At 33.5% G+C, this 18,887-nt stretch overlaps 1 protein-coding gene across 1 annotated transcript in view; it reads left to right on the top strand.

Annotated features, from left to right (window-relative positions):
- Positions 1–13,818, top strand: part of SGCZ (sarcoglycan zeta) — a 1,155,154-nt gene extending 1,141,336 nt beyond the window's left edge. The window contains exon 8 of the mRNA XM_074383946.1: positions 9,901–13,818. Coding sequence (XP_074240047.1) covers positions 9,901–10,095 — 195 coding nt within the window. The 3' untranslated portion in view covers positions 10,096–13,818. The remainder of the gene's footprint in view (positions 1–9,900) is intronic.
- The last annotated feature ends 5,069 nt before the right edge of the window (positions 13,819–18,887 follow it).

Genomic DNA, 18,887 nt, shown 5'->3' with positions numbered 1-18,887 from the left:
GTATTCAGATAGTTATTCCAGAAAGCACTTTGGTTGGTTGTTTCCATAGAAAGAGTACCATTATTTATCTAGAAAAAAAATGTTGTACTATTTATGAATAATATTTCCTAGATAAGGATATAAACAATGTTTTTCTTCTATGTATCCTTTATCTCTCAAGCATTTCCTTTAAATTTTGTTGCTACTACTTTAGACACTATTTTTTTTCTCTGTTGTAATTAGTACTTTGTCTTTGGTGTTCTATTCTTCCACTATAAGTACACACACATTTTATTTATCTTGCTTGCTATATACTTTGTGATTCTTTTATCTGCAGAATCACATTTTTATCAGTTCTGGAAATTCCCATTATTTCTTCATATGACCTCTCCCTCATTTTTCTATGGTCTTTTTCCTGAAACTCTGGACATAACTTTGCATTTTCACACCTTCCCCATCTCTTACCCTCTCCTTCCCAGTTTCTATTTTTTATCTTACTGTACGTCATGCTACTGAATTATTCAGGTCTATAGTTTCAGGATTCTCCCCAGTATCTAATCACTTATTTAATCCATACATTGAGCTTTTTAATTTTAGCGATTATGTTTTTAATTTCTATGAATTTTTATATTTTCATTTACAAATCTGCCTAGACAGCTTGGCAGATGCTTTCATGCTTGCTCGTTGTTTTTCTTTTTTAATTAAAGTTCTGGGGTACATGTGCAGAATATGCAGTTTTGTTACATAGTTATACATATGACATGGTGTGATGCGGCACCCATCACCTACATTAGATATTTCTCCTAATGTTATCTATCCCTTAGCCCTTCACCCCCTGACAGGCCCTGGTGTGTGATGTTCCCCTCCATGTCTCCTTATTGTTCAACTCCCACTTATGAGAGAGAGAACATGCAGTAATTGGTTTTCTCTTCTTGTCTTAGTTTGCTGAGAATGATGGTTTTCAGCTACATCCATGTCCCTGCAAAGGACATGAACTCATTCTTTTTTATGGCTGCATAGTATTCCATGGTGTATATGTACTACATTTTCTTTATCCAGTCTATCATTGATGGGGATTTGGGTTGGTTCCAAATCTTTGCTAGTGAGAATAGTGCTTTGTAAATATATCTGTGCATGTACCTTTGTAGTAGAATGATGTATAATCCTTTGGGTATATACCCAGTAATGAGATTGCTGGGTCAAATTATATTTCTAGTTCTGTATCCTTGAGGAATCGCCACACTAATTTACACTCCCACCAACAGTGTTAAAGTGTACCTATTTCTCCACTTCCTCTCCAGCATCTGTTGTTTCCTGACTTTTTAATGATTGCCATTCTAACTGGTATGAGATGTTATCTCATTCTAGTTTTAATTTGCATTTCTCTAATGACCCATGATGATGAGCTTTTTTTCCATATGTTTTTTGACTACATACATGTCTTCTTCTGAGAAGTATCTGCTCATATCATTTACCCACTTTTTGATGGGGTTGTTTTTTTTCTGTAAATTTGTTTAAGTTCATTGTAGATTTTGGATATTAGCCCTTTGTCAGATGAGTAAACTGCAAAATTTTTCTCCCATTCTGTAGTCTACCTGTTCACTCTGAGGATATTTTCTTTTGCTGTGCAGAAGCTCTTCAGTTTAATTAGATCCCATTTGTCTACCATTAATTTTCGTGTTTTCATCATGAAGTCTTTGCCCATGCCTATGTCCTGAATGGTTTTGCCTAGGTTTTCTTCTGGGGTTTTTTGGTTTTAGGTCTTACATTTAAATATTTAATCCACCTTGAGTTAATTTTTGTGTAACATGTAAGAGAGGAATCCAGTTTCATCTTTCTGCATGTGGCTAGCCAGTTTTCCCAACACCATTTATTAAATAGAGAATCATTTTCCCATTGCTTGTTTTTGTCAGGTTTGTCAAAGATCAGACCATAGTAGATGTGGGGTGTTATTTGAGGCCTCTATTTTGTTCCATTGGTGTGTGTGTATATAATAGGTGCCAGTATATATATCATTCATATATATATATATATACACACACACACACATATATAATAGGTACCAGTATATACAACATATATATGTATATATATAATATATATTTATATACACATTATATCATTTATATATTATATAATATATATTAATGTATATATAATATATATTATATATGTATATATATATATACATATATATGTTGTATATACTGGCACCTATTATACACACACACACACAGTACTGGTGCCAGTACCATATGTGTGTGTATGTGTGTGTGTGTGTGTGTGTATATATATATACACACACACACACACACACACAGATGGTACTGGTATACACATACATATGTATATATAACATATATATGTGTATATATAACATATATATACACATATATAATAGGTGCCAGTATATACAACATATATATGCATATATATACATTAATGTATAATATATATTGTATTAATATATTATATATAATCTATATTATATATTAATGTATATATGTATATATAGAAAAAAAAATATATATATACACACATATATAATAGGTGCCAGTATATACAACACTGGCACCTATTTTATACACACACACACACACAGATATACACACATATATGTAGAAAATAAATGGAGTTGTAACTTAGGAAAGCTAAGTTGAGAGACATGTTCTGGAGTATTTCATACCTCTTCAGATGAGGTCATAGTTTAATACAGGCAAAAGAGGAATATTCCTTTTATATGATTACGTAATTATCTGAGTTGTTAATTCAAGATGCTAAAATCTCTCAGTAAATTAGGTATCAATGGAACGTATCTCAAAATAATAAGAGCTACTTATGACAAACTTACAGCCAGTGTCATACTAAATGGGCAAAACTAGTAGCATTCCCTTTGAAAACTGACACAAGTCAAACATGTCTTCCATCACCCCTACTATTCAACATAGTATTAGAAGTTTGGCAAGGGCACTGAGGCAAGAAAAGAAATAAAATTCAATTAGTAAAAGAGGAGGTCAAATTGTCTCTATTTGCAGACAACATGATTGTATATTTAGAAGACCCCATTGTCTCAGCCCAAAATTTCCTTAAGCTGATAAGCAACTTCAGCAAAGTCTCAGGATACAAAATCAATGTGAAAAAGCATAAGCATTTCAATACACCAATAACAGACAAATGGAGCCAAATCATGAGTGAACTCCCAGACTGCTGCTAAAGGAGAGGACACAAACAGATGGAAAAACATTCCATGCTCATGGTTAGGAAGAATCAATATTGTGAAAATGGCCATGCTGCCCAAAGTAATTTATAGATTCAATGTTATACCCATCAAGCTACCATTATCTTTTTTTCACAGAACTGGGAAAAAACACATTAAACTTAACATGGAACCAAAAAAGAGCCCACATAGCCAAGATAATCCTAAACAAAAAAAATGAAAACAAAAGCATAAAAAAAGCTGGAAGCATCATGGTATCTGACCTCAAACTATACTACAAGGCTAGAGTAATCAAAACAACATGGTACGGGTACCAAAGAGAGAGATAGACTTATGGAACAGAGCAGAGGCCTCAGAAAGAACTGCATACATCTACAACCATCTGATCATTGAGAAACATGACACAAACAAGCAATGGAGAAAGGATTCCCTATTTAATAAATGGTGTTGGGAAAACTGACTAGCCATATGCAGAAAGATGAAATAGGATCCCTTTCTTCCTCCTGACACAAAAATTAACTAAAGGTGGATTAAATATCTAAACATAAGACCTTAAGCCATAAAACCCTAGAAGAAAACCTAGGCAATACCATTCAGGACACAGGCATGGACAAGGACTTCATAACTAAAACACCAAACGCAATGGCAACAAAAGCCAAAATAGACAAATGGGATCTAATTAAACTTCAGAGCTGCTGCACCATAAACTATCATTGGAGTGAACCAGTAACCAACAGAATGGGAAAAAAAATTTTTGCCAACTACCCATCTGACAAAGAGCTAATATTCAGAATCTACAATGAACTTAAACATATTTACATGAAAAAAACAACCTCATCAAAAAGTGGGTGAGGATATGAACTGACACTTCCCAAAAGAAGACATTTATGCAGCGAAACAAACATGAAAAAAATGCTCATCATCACCGGTCATTAGAGAAATGCAAATCAAAACACGATGATATACCATCTCATGCCAGTTAGAATGCATTAATTTAAAAAATCAGGAGACAACAGATAATGGAGAGGTCGTGCAGAAACAGGTACACTTTTTCACTGTTGGTGGCAGTGTAAATTAGTTCCACCATTGTGGAAGACAGTGTGGCAATTCCTCAAGGATCTAGAACTAGAAATATAATTAAACCCAGCAATCCCATTACTGGGTATATACCCAAAGGATACATTATTCTATTATAAATACACATGCACATATATATTTATTGCAGCACTATCCTAACAGCAAATACTTGGAACCAACCCAAATGCCCATCAATGATAGACTCAATAAAGAAAATGTGGCATGTATACACTGTGAAATACTATATAGCCATAAAAAGGATGAGTTCATGTCCTTTGCAGGGACAGGGATGAAGCTGGAAATAATCATTATCAGCATACTGACACAAGAAAACAAAACCAAACAAATACTGTATGTTCTCACTCATAAGTGGGTGTTGGACATTGAGAACACATGAACACAGAAAGGGGAACATCACACTCTGGGGCCTGGGCGGGGGGATTGAGGAGGGATGGCATTGGGAGAAATACCTAACGTAGAGGGCAGGGGGAATGGATGCAGTAAACCACCATGGCATGTTTATACTTAAGTAACAAACCTGCATGTTCTGCACATATACCCCAGAACTTAAAGTAAAATAAGAGATATTTCCAGAAAACAAATAATCTAGAAATATATTTTTTTGAAAATATTTTCAAATATTCCATCAGGATTTCACCCTACTACAATTGTAGACTACGATGCTTTGTCTAGCATAGCATGATGGAAGTCTTTCTTAAACATCTTACATTCTCTTTAAAGAGTTGCTTTCATCCATGGTAATTGTTTCATTCAAATTACTCATAATAAATGTTAATATCTATTTTACCCCTATATTTGAATCACTTACATATGTTCTTTTATTCATTGTATCAGCAGAATCCTTTGATTCTATTACGTATTAGCACTTAATTTTCAAATGAGTGTTATGCTATAACTAAATTATAGCCACAGGTTTTCACCTGTGGTTTATTTATATAGTAACAAACTGAAAGTACAGAAAGGCACAGCCTTAATATTAAAATAACCTTTTTCCCATGAAGAAACATAAAATATGTATTTTTTGCTACATTGACTATCACAGAAAGGCAGATTGATCATTTACTAAACAGTATAGAAGGATATAAAGTTATTTTCCTTAGTTTTTAATATCAGATCAGTCATGGTACTGAGGTCTCTAAAATGATGGATGAAATGTAGAATGAAATTGTATGTAAATTCTGCACTGTTGAAGATTCAAAGTCATTTCAGACATAGTATTGCAAAGAATTTCAAACTCAGTCTGGAAGCCAACATGAATTGTAATTCTATGTAGAATACTGTAGGTGGTATAATAGTATTTGCAATACAGTAACAACATATATACCACAAGATCACAGAAAAAAAAAAAGAAAACTTTGTTTTTTTGAGATGAAGGCTCATGCTTTTCACCCAGGGTGGAGTGCAGTGGCAGGATCTTGGCTAACTGCAACCTCTGCCTCCTGGGTTCAAGCTATTCTCTTGCCTCAGCCTCCCAAGTAGCTGAGATTACAGGCATGCACCACCACACCCAACTAATTTTGGTACTTTCAGTAGAGACAGAGTTTCGCCATGTTGGCAGGCTCATCTCAAACTCCTGACCTCAGATGACCCACCAGTCTTGCCCTCTCAAAGTGCTGGGATTACAGGCATAAGCCACCACACCTAGCCAAAAACAATTTTTCTTTTGAAACTCAATTAAGATTTTTCGTGAGAGTCATGGGCCAGATTTCAACAGGTGACAATAGGATAAATGAATGAATTCTTGGTAGAGAGAAGACAGTGGACTGTGAATTAAGAGCTCAGGGATGTGATTCTGAGATCAGGGAAGTGTCTAGGAACCAATGGATTATATGGTTTATAAGATGATATTGAAGAGCCATATCAATTTTAGAATTTGGACAGTGAACAGCATCACTGCCTTGGCAGAAAAGAAAGATATGATCAAGTTCATTCATGCAGCGCAAACCTAGGTAGGTACAGAAATTTTATGTTGGAAAGAATCAGTATACAACAGCCCCTTTAATCTCACCACTTATACTTCCATCTCAAGCCAAGAACATAGTATTTTCTCTAAGGACTCCATATCAATGAATTTATCTATTAATAAAAATGACTTTTTTATATGATTGGAGCTACAGTTTGGATCTCTTAGGCATTGCCATATAACCAAATACAATATAAAGCAGCCCCTAAATGGATGGGAGAGCCAAAGAACACCATTATGGCTATGCTGAAGCAAGCTACTCATCAGAAACCCCGAGTACCTCAAAGTTTACTCCAGCTATGAGCCCTCCATACCTCATGCTTGAATTCTAAGGCTGTCACCTGCAAGCTTACCTGTATTAAATGGCTACTCACTGCATTTATTCCCTCAAAGCGACATCAATTGAAAGACAACCAATTCCCTTGTTTATATACCATGAATATATATGTTTTAGATTCATCTAGATGTGACCCAGCTTGTAATACAGTGTGTGTGCAATAGAATTCTGTATTCAATTGCAAAAGCCAGACGTATGGCATGGTTTAAGTAGGATCCTGCCAACCACCAGTGCTAAACAGAAGTACTTACTTTCTGTGCTTAACAATGAATTCACCGTTCACAAAATGGTACAGTTATCTGATCAATCCCATGTGAGCCCTCTTCTCCACATGTCTGTTAGATTTTCATTATCTCCCTCATTAATTATGTATGTCTTAAGGTTTCTTAGCCAAAACACCAGCTCCTAATATTTCTTCAAGGTGAACTCAACTCCAAATCCACAGACTTAAACCCCACGGTCTCAGAGGTTGCCCCTCTGTTACTTTTGGCACTTTCAAAGCTTGAGGATGCCATTCATCTATAAGCATGCTAGCTCTTGAAAAGTTGTAAGGAAAAGGCACTGAACTACACAACTCCCCTCCTCTCCCCCCAGTCGATATAAGGAATCATCTCTCATCCCCAGAGGAGACGTAAGAGAGCCCCAAGTCTGTAACACAAAACAAGAAGAAATGAGACCCAACATCCGTACCCCAAAATGTATTTCCATGGGTTTTGTTGTGTTGTTTGCTTAGTTTTGTGCACTTGTTGCTTTCACATCAGAAAAATCTTAAAAAATAGATTCACTTCTTTCTCTTTGCTTTCCTGCTACTTAACACAGAAGTAACTATAGGGTAATATATTTCAACATTTGACATCAATAAATGCAAGCTGTAATCATGTTTTTTAACTTTGAATGCTGCTGATAAATGCAGCCATTCATTTGTTTTATAATGTATTCATTTATTGAGTAATTGTATTATATAGAAGGTGTAGGTGCAGGGTTAAACATGGTCAGAATTACTAACAATTTAAAATAATTCTATCTTTGAGGATATAGTTTAGCAGCAAAAGTAAGCTATGAACATGGCTATAAGATACCATATTACGTGATCAGCAGAATACGATATTTAAAATAAATTGCTATGGGAGAGTCAAGTAAGAATACTTTTTCTATCTTGGAGCACCAGAGAAAGGTCTGTGGAGGAGAAAACAGATGAACTGGACCCTGATGGAGGGTATGTTTGTAACCTAGACGGGAGAAATGTGTCCAAGGTGAAGAAAGAGCACCATGTAATTTATGCACTTTACAGTTCTATGCCTTATTCCATCGGGATGAACTAGAGACAGGCCCTATCTTCATAGATCTTATTTTAAGTAGAAGAAAGAAACAATGAATGACTACAAATATAACATAACATTACAAAGGAATTTTTACTATAGAGAAAAGTATGCCTGTTAAAGAGAAGAAAGATTAGTATTATTTTAATAGAGTGTTTAGAAAAGTTATTTCCCAGACAGTGATCTTTGAGAGAACTGGAGCAAGTTTTTGGCATCCCAATTAACCTAAAATATATCCTTTTGGTATATGAATTCCTTTTCTGGCTTAATTGTAATATGAAATAGAATCTTATAGTTCAGAGATTTAAATAGCATCAAAAAGGTGGAAACTCCCCTCCCATTCATATTTTACAGCCACCCAGTTAATATCTCATCCCACTCATTACATCTCTGAAGAAATGTATTTCAGTTTGAGGAAACAGTAAAAATGCTGTGAGGCTATAGTACTTTTGCTGTATTTGAGAAAATACAGCAAGAACTGGAACAAGAGGAAGAATTGCTGGAAATTATGTTAGAGAGACAGGCCAGATCATATAGGTAGGGACTTTGTGCCACTGAAAGACATCAGAATCCAGTTGACTTGTGGGGGATAACATCAGAGAATTGTGAGCACTGTAGCAATATGATTTGCATTTCCTAAAATTTCACTCTAGGAATATGTAAAACCAATGATAGGAGGACGAGAATGGGCAGCTAGGAGGCCAGGTAAGGGACTATTACAGGAGTCCTAGCACAAAACAAATAGAACTTAGATGACAGAGGGCAAAGATGGAGAAAAGGGAATATTCTGTTACTCCTGTCAATTTAGGATGCCCTTTAGGCCATCATTAGCTATATAACAACAGAAACAAGAAGCAGCTAGAGAGAGCTGTTTCTTTGATCATCGAAATTCAAAATCCATTATTTCTTTTATTTCTGAAACATTCCCCATGCATGTCAGAACCATGTGATGACTGTCCCTCAAAGTGCTAAGTCCATGATTTAGAATAAAGCAGTTTCCAAGTTAAAAGATTTAGCAAAGTAGGTATTGAACACAGGCAATATGTTTCATGGAGACTTCAAATCTAATTATAGGCAATGATTGTTTATTGTTCAGTGCTGATTGGCTACTATATTAGTTTGTTTTTATACTGCTGATAAAGACATACTCGAGATTGGGTAATTAATAAAGAAAAAGATGTTTAATAGACTCACAGTTCCGCATAGCTGGGGAGGCCTCACAATCACAGCAGAAGGCAAAAGGTACATCTTACGTGGTAGCTAGCAAGAGAATGAGAGAACCAACTGAAAGGCCTTTCTCCTTATAAAATCATCAGATCTTGTGAGACTCTTTCACTACCAGAAGAACAGTATGGGGCAAACTGCCCCAATACTTTAATTATCTCCCACTGGGTCCCTCCCACAGCATATAGGAATTATGGAACCTCAATTCAAGATGAGGTTTAGAGGAGGACACAGCCACACCATATAAGCTACTTAGTATATACTTTAGATTAAGAGTCCACACACTTTTATGAGTATTAAAAAATAGACCAAGAGTTTTTTTTTTTTTTTTTTTTTTTTTTTTTTAATTAATTGGCTCCTGTCAGCTGTCAGTATTATCATCTCCATGGACAACCTTATTTCTTTGCATATTTTTTACACCAGGCATGGTTAAGAAGTTGAGAGACTGTCAAAATCATTAATTTTCTGTCATGTTTAAATAACTGGTTGGCCCCTTAAGCAGATTGTATGTTATTGCTTTTCAGATTGAGGCTTTCTGTCAGAATGTACCATCTCCCAAAGGAAAAGATAGCTGCAAAGCTTTGGGGCTATACTGTAGGAATGTAATTTGTTTGTTCAACAAAGCATGGCAGCTAAACCCTAGAATTATTTGTTGTGTGACTTCCTTAATAGACCATGTTGAAGAGGGATGTAGATTACTGGATGCTCTGAGGAATGCAGATTACTAAAATGAATTAAAATGCCATTTGTTTTTTTCCCATAGATATTTTTAAATGCAAAGACAATCCGGCTGGGAAATCTACCAACCGGCTCCTTCCCATCTTCTTCACCTAGCTCCTCAAGTTCTCGACAGACAGTGTATGAACTCTGCGTCTGTCCCAATGGCAAACTTTACCTTTCTCCAGCAGGAGTAGGTTCCACTTGTCAGTCCAGTAGCAACATCTGCTTATGGAGCTGAAGTGACTGATTTCTCCTCACACCAGAATAGCCTTTTGTTCCTGTCCGTCTGCTTCACAGTTCTGCTCGGTTTCCCTTGTGATCAGTCCAGAGCTTCTTTGAATGGTCCACAGAGCAATTTCCAATGTGAGCAGGGATTCTCCACCACTTTCTCTTGTGATTTACTATACTGCTCAACACAGAGAGTGTGAGTGACACAGCAGTGGAAAAAGCGTCATCAGCAGGAAAACTGGATCATGACTTTTGCTCAAAAGGGAGAATAACATAGGTGCCTTTGCTACATGAAGTGAAGCACACAGTTTTAGATTTTTGCAGGACTTGGATATGAACTGCACATATATACATTACATAAATGAAATTCCCAGTATCCAATGGCAAGATGAAATGGTTAACCCTGTAAGAAAACTTATTCTACAGTCTGAAAGCACAATTTTCCATTCATCTTTTTGGATGTAAACTTTTATCCCCAACTTTTAGAATTTTGAAGCATTCTGTAATGCTTGCTTTACTAAAAATTAAATTCAATACACGGTTTTTAACAAAACAAAACAAAACAATACAGAATCTCTCCCTGAGTTTTCATTTTGTTTCTTTAATTTCAGTGTGTTGTTACTCTTTGTCTACTAAGTCTAGAATTTTGTACATTAGGTGATTTTGAAAGCACTCAGCAATATAATCTTTCTCAGAATTAACAAAATTCCATTTTAATATCATTTGTCAAATCTGGATGGCCTTATGTAGTATTTACATGGCTACTGCATGTGATGTATTTGTTTTTAACAAAACATCTAGTTGATTGCAATATAAGGTAGGATTAAGAAGGACATGCTGACGGTATTAAATGCATAGATCATTTTTTAAAAATTCACATGCTATCCTTTACACCTAGGTTTTAATAGTATAATTTGTCTTTGCTCTATTCACTTTACATTAATTCTGACTGCTAAAATTCAAACATCCTCCAAATAAATAATACTAATTTGATGTATAATGCTGAGAATAAATTCACTTCCATTGGGAGATCATCTTCAAAATTATTATCTATTTATTTTTTATTGTAGGCTAAGATTTAAAGAAGTTAGAACTTAAAAATTCTTGACTAAACAGTAAAAATGGCAAATGCTAATAAACATATTGAAAAGTTTACTACATTAGATTCATACTTTCAGGAACTGAGTCACATTTCTATTCATCTCTTAACATATATTTACTTTTATTCGATTGTTAAGCTACTGTGACATCAAAAATTGTAGTTCTTTTCATTCTCCACTGCTTACTTTTACATATGACCTCTTAATAACTTTAGAATATTACAGATTCATTTATCACAATACCCCTTAATTCAGATTCTTGAAACTTACAGAATCAAAGAATGTAAAACTGTATTAAGTATTCCTATTATGGGAAGATGACTTAATTACTGTTACTGTAAGGTAAGTCCTCAATTTTCACGTCAGTCAACGTTTTGCTCCCCCATGCATACCACCAACCAGCATGTAGAAACTACATTTTGGAAATTAATGGCTGTAGAGTCTTGGACTTCAGGTCTCTACAGCTCAGAGTGAATTGGGAAATTAGAACTTGTTGAAAAACATGTGGTTAATGAAAGTAGAAGTATTGGCAACACAAGAAGAAACGCGATTAACATTTTACCAGAATGATCTTGTTTGTATGACCTAGCATATCAAATAACTGAAAAATCCCATTTCCAGTGTACTCAGCAGAAGGGTTCAAAGGCTAATTTGTTATTTTAAAATAAAATTTGACTTGTGTTTGGATGTTATATCTCTTTAAATCAGTATTGAAATAAGAATTATACAGTTGCTTACAAAGTTATCTCATAACACAGAGTTTAATTTATATTAAAATTAAGAGAATTTAATACAAGAAATCTCACATTGGTCTTTGCAAAATAAAGTATAACAAGAAATGTTGAGAAATTATGTGTGCTAATCACTGTATTATGGAATTTTAAGGAAACATTATGTAGTAATTTGAGACATATTCAAGTTCTAATCATCCTTCTATTGAAACAATTAGAAACTTTCTGATTCAAATGGGAATAATTCTTTTGATTAGGAACTGGCCCTGTTTCTAATTTCAGCTGTCTTCTACATCAACTGAGCTGTTTTAGGCACTTTGGAAATCTCTCCAGACTTCAGTTTACCCAACTTTACAGCAAAAGTATTGAATAGTGTCTTGAGGTTCCTTACTATTCCAACATGTTCTAATTTCAAGTACATATATTACAGAAAGCAAAAGAGAAAACTGAAAATTTAACTTATATGTCATAAGAGGAGAAAAGATGGAAAATTGGGAAAACAAGATGTAAAAACCAATTCCATTGAGGGGGCTGTCAAATTTTTAATTCAAATATATTCTGAAAAGTGTAGACACAATTCAAAAGCAACTTAGAAGCTTGAGAGATTTAGACTGTATCCAGATGATATAAAAATATGTTTAATTTAGTAGAAAAAACAGTGATAGAGATGGCTTTCCCATTCAACATCAAATAATTGCTTTATTTGACTAGCTGTTTCAGATTTCTGAGTCTAAAAGAATACCCCTGCCTCCGAGATCAAGCCTATAGTGAAGGCTTAGAAGAATGTCCCCAGAAGTCCTCAATTTTCACATTCAAAAAAAATAAAGGCTTAAAAAAAATACAGTGATCCCATAATGGCAGACTACCCAAACAGATTCATTGTCTGTTTTCCCAGTACCATCTTATTGTTACAACATGTATAAGTATAATGCAGTTTACTTATGATATAAACATTGTCTTCCCCAAATGACACTGAGAAAAATGAGTCCTTTAATGTGTACTACATTGACATGACTCAGTTATCCTATTACCCATATATTAATAACTTCATACTCAGTTTAGCACAGGAAGGAAGAAAGGAAAGAAGAAAAAGAGGTTGGTAGTATTGCTAGCATTTAAGATTTTGCCAGGAATGCATAACTGAGATGTATTTGAGTTTAGGTTTGGGGGTCAGAATGAAAGATGCAAAGAGGACACATTATTCTTTTCTTTTACAGAATATTTCAATTAAAAACTTCAAAAAAGAAACAGCAAGAACAACAAAAACTTCCAAATTTCCAACTTCCTTTGTTCAACATTTCCAAAATTTCTATCTAGTACTTACTAGTCCTATATAATTGTTTAAATTGTAAATGATATTCTTTATAATTTGGCACATAATTATTTATCTAAGGGTTTAAGACACTTATGCACTTCAAATTTTACTGTAACTTGGGAATACCTAGATCACAGTACTTCAAATCTCAGAAAGTGCAGCCACCAATTCCAGTTTTAGTTCTGCCCCTACCTAGTCATGTGAACTTACTTAAGACATATATTTAATTATGTTGGTCACAGTTCACTTATCTGTGAGGGCGTATATCAAACTAGACATTTTCTTTGTTCACTTTGATTTTTAAATTTTTCTGATTTAAGGCAGTACTCGTAAATCTTAGGTTAAGTAGCCAGCTGAACTAGCATTTGTAATTCCTTCTGCACCTTAAAAAGCTGCTTATAAGTGTTGAAATACAAATCCTTTTGGCAACCTACTTCCTATGCTCATTTTTATATTCCCTTTTTTGCTCTTAACCATCTGAACATTAAAGTTCCTTTGGAAAAATCATGCTTGGTTCAAAGGATTTAACAATATGGTTGATGATAAAAAGGAAAATAATGCATTTGAGTTTGATTCAAAATGACTGTTTAGGCAATTAATAGAAATATTAAACAAATATAAGCATACTGTTGATCTTTCTATTATCTCCTTAAAGCTAAAAAGCATTAATCTTTTGAAGAAATGATAGTATAATCACAGAGATTAATTGTTGAATTGCTTATGTTATTCCATTCAAAATTCCTACACATTCTATCTGAATGACAACTGAAGAATGCATTTTTACAAAAAATGGCATTTGATACAATAAAACTCCTAATATATCATTTCACTGCAAATGGTATCTATGTATGAGGCCCCAATAGCCTAGAGACTGTCTAATGAATTTGAGTGTTATATTTCACAGCAAATAATGTCAATATAATATTAAATTATGAAAATCATTGCAAGTATTTAGTGGCCAAATTTTCTATAAAACCATCAAAGCCAAATTCATATTTGAGTTTTACATGAATGAGATCTTGTCACCAAATTCTTCCAGTAGCTGTGGTCTAATAACAATTGTTCATGTGATCATATTTAATGACATGGAGAAATTATTTTTTCTATATACTGGTACATATTACGGTAATGAACACTGTAAAATATTATCACAAAGTAAAGGAAAATTACATTTGTACTCATTTTCAACAATCATAATCAATAACTTAATTGAACACTGTTATTCATGTTGTTTTATACTGCAATGCATTAGTTATTTAAATGTCAAAGACCAAAGACTAGGAGTTCTATTGTATTTAACTCTAAAACTCTGCTGCTCCTACTAATTTATTCAAATGAATGGGGGGTCTTTTAAGTATAACATGAGTTAGAAAACATTCTTCTTGGAGGATTCTGAGCTGTAGAAATTAATGAATGCTTTTGTTTCAGAAGGAAAACATCACTAGTGTGGTCTACATTTCTTTTACACATGCATAACAAACTCCTTGATATTCATAAACCCAATATATAAAGATCATATTCCAAAATGGGCCCAGTATGGATTTACTTAGCCAAGTTTAAACTTTCACTGCTTGCTGAACATTATTTGAAGAATATAATTAATTTGAAATGCTTGTAGAATCAGAGGGCTATTTTTTAAGTGTTAACTGATATGGGTCTGCTCTTTGAGAAAGCCAATGGAAAACATTAAAGGAAATGAGGTATAATGAACTGTGGTTCTTTTTTTTTTTCTTTTCAGTCTTAATATCTCATTTGTTTGAATATTTATAAATAAAAGCCAAACAGGGTTAAAGATGGGCAAGGACATTCATTAACAATGGAGATATGTAATTTGGAGTTTGAGTGTCTTGTTATTTATACAATTCTTTAAATCAGGTCCACTATTCATTTATTTTGTTTTGTACTTTCATGTAAATGTTTTCTTGTATATATAGAGATATAAAAAATGGAACTATTTTCTTACACATACTATGCAACATGTTTGTAAAATTGCAATATTACCAAAATTACAAAAGCTGTGCTTTTGTACTCTATCTTGCTTTATGTAAAATCACTTTTTCTATTTAAATGGACTGTCTGTCCTATAAACTGTAGATAACATATCTATTCAAAAATCAGTCTATTGTATCTTTTGTTTAGATTGAAGTGAATTGGGGTTTATTTTGGGGGAGAGAAAATGCAGCAAAGTTTTGGCAGTTGGAAACCTTTTTTTTCTCTGAAATGAGACCTATTGAAGCATGCAATGAGCTCATATAATTTACGATCTCTCCTGTGATTCTTGTAATTTGTCCTAATTTTGGTGCTACTATGTAATCATGATTAAATGTGATAGTCAAAACAAAGAGGATCAAATCTTACATGCGATCATTTCATTTATTTTATTGAGTTTTTAAAAACAGTTCAAAGAAGAGTATTAATAGTGAGTAGAGACCTTTTCAGTTCTGTGTTTTAAAAATCAATTCTATTAAGATGTATGTTTTAAAAATATTAAGCTTAATCCATATACTTATACAGGATAAAAATGCTTCTCTTAAGAAAACCTGGTCATATTTTCTCTTGTAAATATATGACCAATAAAACTGAAGAATTCACATCAGTTTAATGATTAAAATCACTACACTTTATTCAATAAGTTAATAGTTTATTCCTTGTAGAGTCCCTCTGATTTAATTTTTGAGACCAAAAAAACTACTATGTGTACAAACTTATATCCCTGCATATACATATATCACATTACACACACAAAAAAATATATGCAATGAAGAATATAAGCAGATGCTAATCAGCATTACTTATTTGATGTATTTCTTCATTTCTTTGTCACATTCACTATATCTTAATCTGGGAGGATTTGAAGTAATTGCATGGACTTTATTAACTTTTAGCATATATCCAGTCCAATGCTGTACATACTTTGAAACAGATGTGCCACGTTCTTTCCAAAACAAAACAGTGTTCACAGGAAGTCTCCCCAGACCGAGCCACTATTACTTTTTTTTTCCCCTTGCTATCCAAGTGTCTCTACACAGTTCCAGATATTATTTAGAAACAAAAACAAAACAGAACTATTTATATTCCTCATGAAGACTTCCAAATGTTAATTCTAAACAGAATACAAATGAGTCCTTTCAGCTCAGGGAAGCATATGCATTCTGAAACTAGAAAGTTTTGGATGGTTTGGATATGTGTGCAAACAAATACTTGAGTACTTATTTCCAGCAGATTCTTAGGACATTTACCAACCATACTAATGCCTGGATTTGCTAACCTCTTTTAATAGTGGAGCAAATAAGGAAACACGTTTTTCTCTATACTCACACTCAACACTGTGATCAGATGTGTAATTTCCCCCCCAATAACCAATACTCCCATGCCAGTTGCATGTCCTAGAATTTAATTACATATCCACACCAACTGAAGTCACAAATGTCATAGCTTAAGGGCTCAATCCCACAAGATTTCCCCCTATTCCAGATCCCAGTCACAAGTAATAGGACCCCAGGTTACTCACAATTTCTGTCTTAATGGACTACTAATCCTATGATCCCTTCTTGGGTTTGAAAATTTGCTAGAGTGGCTCAGAGAACTGAGAAAAACAGTTTATTTACTATTGCTGATTTATTACAGAGAGTATTTTGAAGGATGATGAACAGCAAGATGAAAAGGCATGTAAGCTAAGGTTTAGAAGGGGCCAGAGGGCAGGGAGTTGGGGCTTGTCACTCTCACAGCACATGGATGTGTTAATTGACCCAGAAGCTCTCTGAACTTCATAGCTTTGAAATTTTTGTGGAGGCTTCATCATGTAGAAATGATGAATTATTTACTCCAGCTCCCCAATCCCCGCCTCCTGCCAAAATTTAGAAAGTGAGGCTGTAAATCCCAAGCTTCTAGTCATGGCTTGGTCTTCCTGGTGACCAGCTCCCTTCCAGGATTCCACAGAGTCACCTCATTTGAACAAAAGACATTACTATTCACTCAGAAATTACCAACGTCTTAGTAGTTCTCTCTCAGGAAATGGCTTAAAGACCAAACATGAAAACAAAAAGTTCTCCTAGCATCCCTATTTATAAGGGTTTTAGGTGCTCTGTGTTAAGAACAAGAAACAGGGGCTGATATATACATTCCTTATTATTTTACATGGGACTATGGAGAATTGAGGTTGGGGATGGGTATTAAGCCAGATAATTCAATGCAGTATTATATTAATGTTTTCAGAAGATTAGTATATCACTAAAATAACTGCTCCAGAAAATAGCACCTGTGTGAATTTTAAATGTTCCTATAACTTCTTCTAATTACCTTGCAGAAACTTACCCTCTTTAGGGAGGTCACATGACAAATTTTGAAAGGAAGGTATTTATTTACATTTCACTTTCCCTCTTAGGAAAAATTATTAATGGCCAAGAAAACAGGTTTTATGGTAATGAAGAAATTTTGATTTTATAGTACTCACTAATACTTTAAAAAAATTAACACATTCAGCTAATAAAATTATTATAACTAAAAAAAGGAATCACTTGATTTATTTAAAATATAAATGGGACCCCTAGTATTTTCATCACTCAAAGAAACACCACTGATACAAAAAAGAGAAAGTCTATGTCAGAAAAAAAAAATTTAAGTGCAGCTTATAAATATATACTAAACTTTTTCTCAAAAACACCCCCAAATCACTGTTTTTAAAAAGTGGTACATATAACTAATAAAGATAAAATGAGCAAACTGATGTGGCCTAAAAATAATGCTCAGTATATTTTATAAACTATTACTACATATAACATTAAATTAGTTTTCCAGATATTTTTAGTAGATCTAGCCATATTTTCTAGGTTATAATCATTTATTTTCTCTATACAGCTATTTCCAGAAGGATATAAGTTTTCTTACAATATAGAGAACAAAAATATTAAAGGAAAGCCATAGAGAAGACAGAAATAACAAAAAGGTTTAACACTATGACTAGTTAGTATGTTGAATATTATGTGTATGTTTAATTTTCCTGAAACCAAAGATTTAAGGGAAAATGATATAGATTATGTTGTTCTCAACATTTGAGAACACACCACTTCTTCATAACACATATAATGTTTCCTTATGTATTTTAAATACGTTTAAAATAATGTATTTTAAATCTAAAATACATTATTTTCAAAGTATTTATTGAAGGATGACTAAAGAAAACATGATGTGCTATTTTACTAAAATTTTCATATTAAAATTAGTTTTATAAAAATATATTTTATTAATTTTATTGGTTTTATCTATTTCACAGTTACAGAAGGTAAGAGATTATGGTATTGTTTAGAGCATTGCAAAGCAAAAAACTTCACTGATTCATAATCATGAATCATTAAAATATGCATAAAATATCAAAATGTATAAAACGTGAAACAAATGGAATAAATCCAAAGCATTTGTGAACTAGCCAGATTTTTTTCAAAAGTGCATCTAGTTTCTCTTATTACACAATTGTGTTTGTATTATCTAACAGTGTCTATAGATGAGTTGATCATGCAATGTAAGACAGTAATTTGAAAAGTATTGTAGATTAAAAGTCTTGTTAAAACTCTGTACTATTTGAATTTTAAGAACATGAAAAACCCAGTATTTTCCTAGTGTTTACAACCTGTGAAAAGATTCTGAATTCACTGGGCAC

Source organism: Saimiri boliviensis, chromosome 13 (assembly GCF_048565385.1).
Source record: "Saimiri boliviensis isolate mSaiBol1 chromosome 13, mSaiBol1.pri, whole genome shotgun sequence".
Taxonomy (NCBI): Eukaryota; Metazoa; Chordata; class Mammalia; order Primates; family Cebidae; genus Saimiri; species Saimiri boliviensis.
Note: the sequence above shows the minus strand (reverse complement) of the source record. Positions and strands in the feature narration are given on the sequence as shown.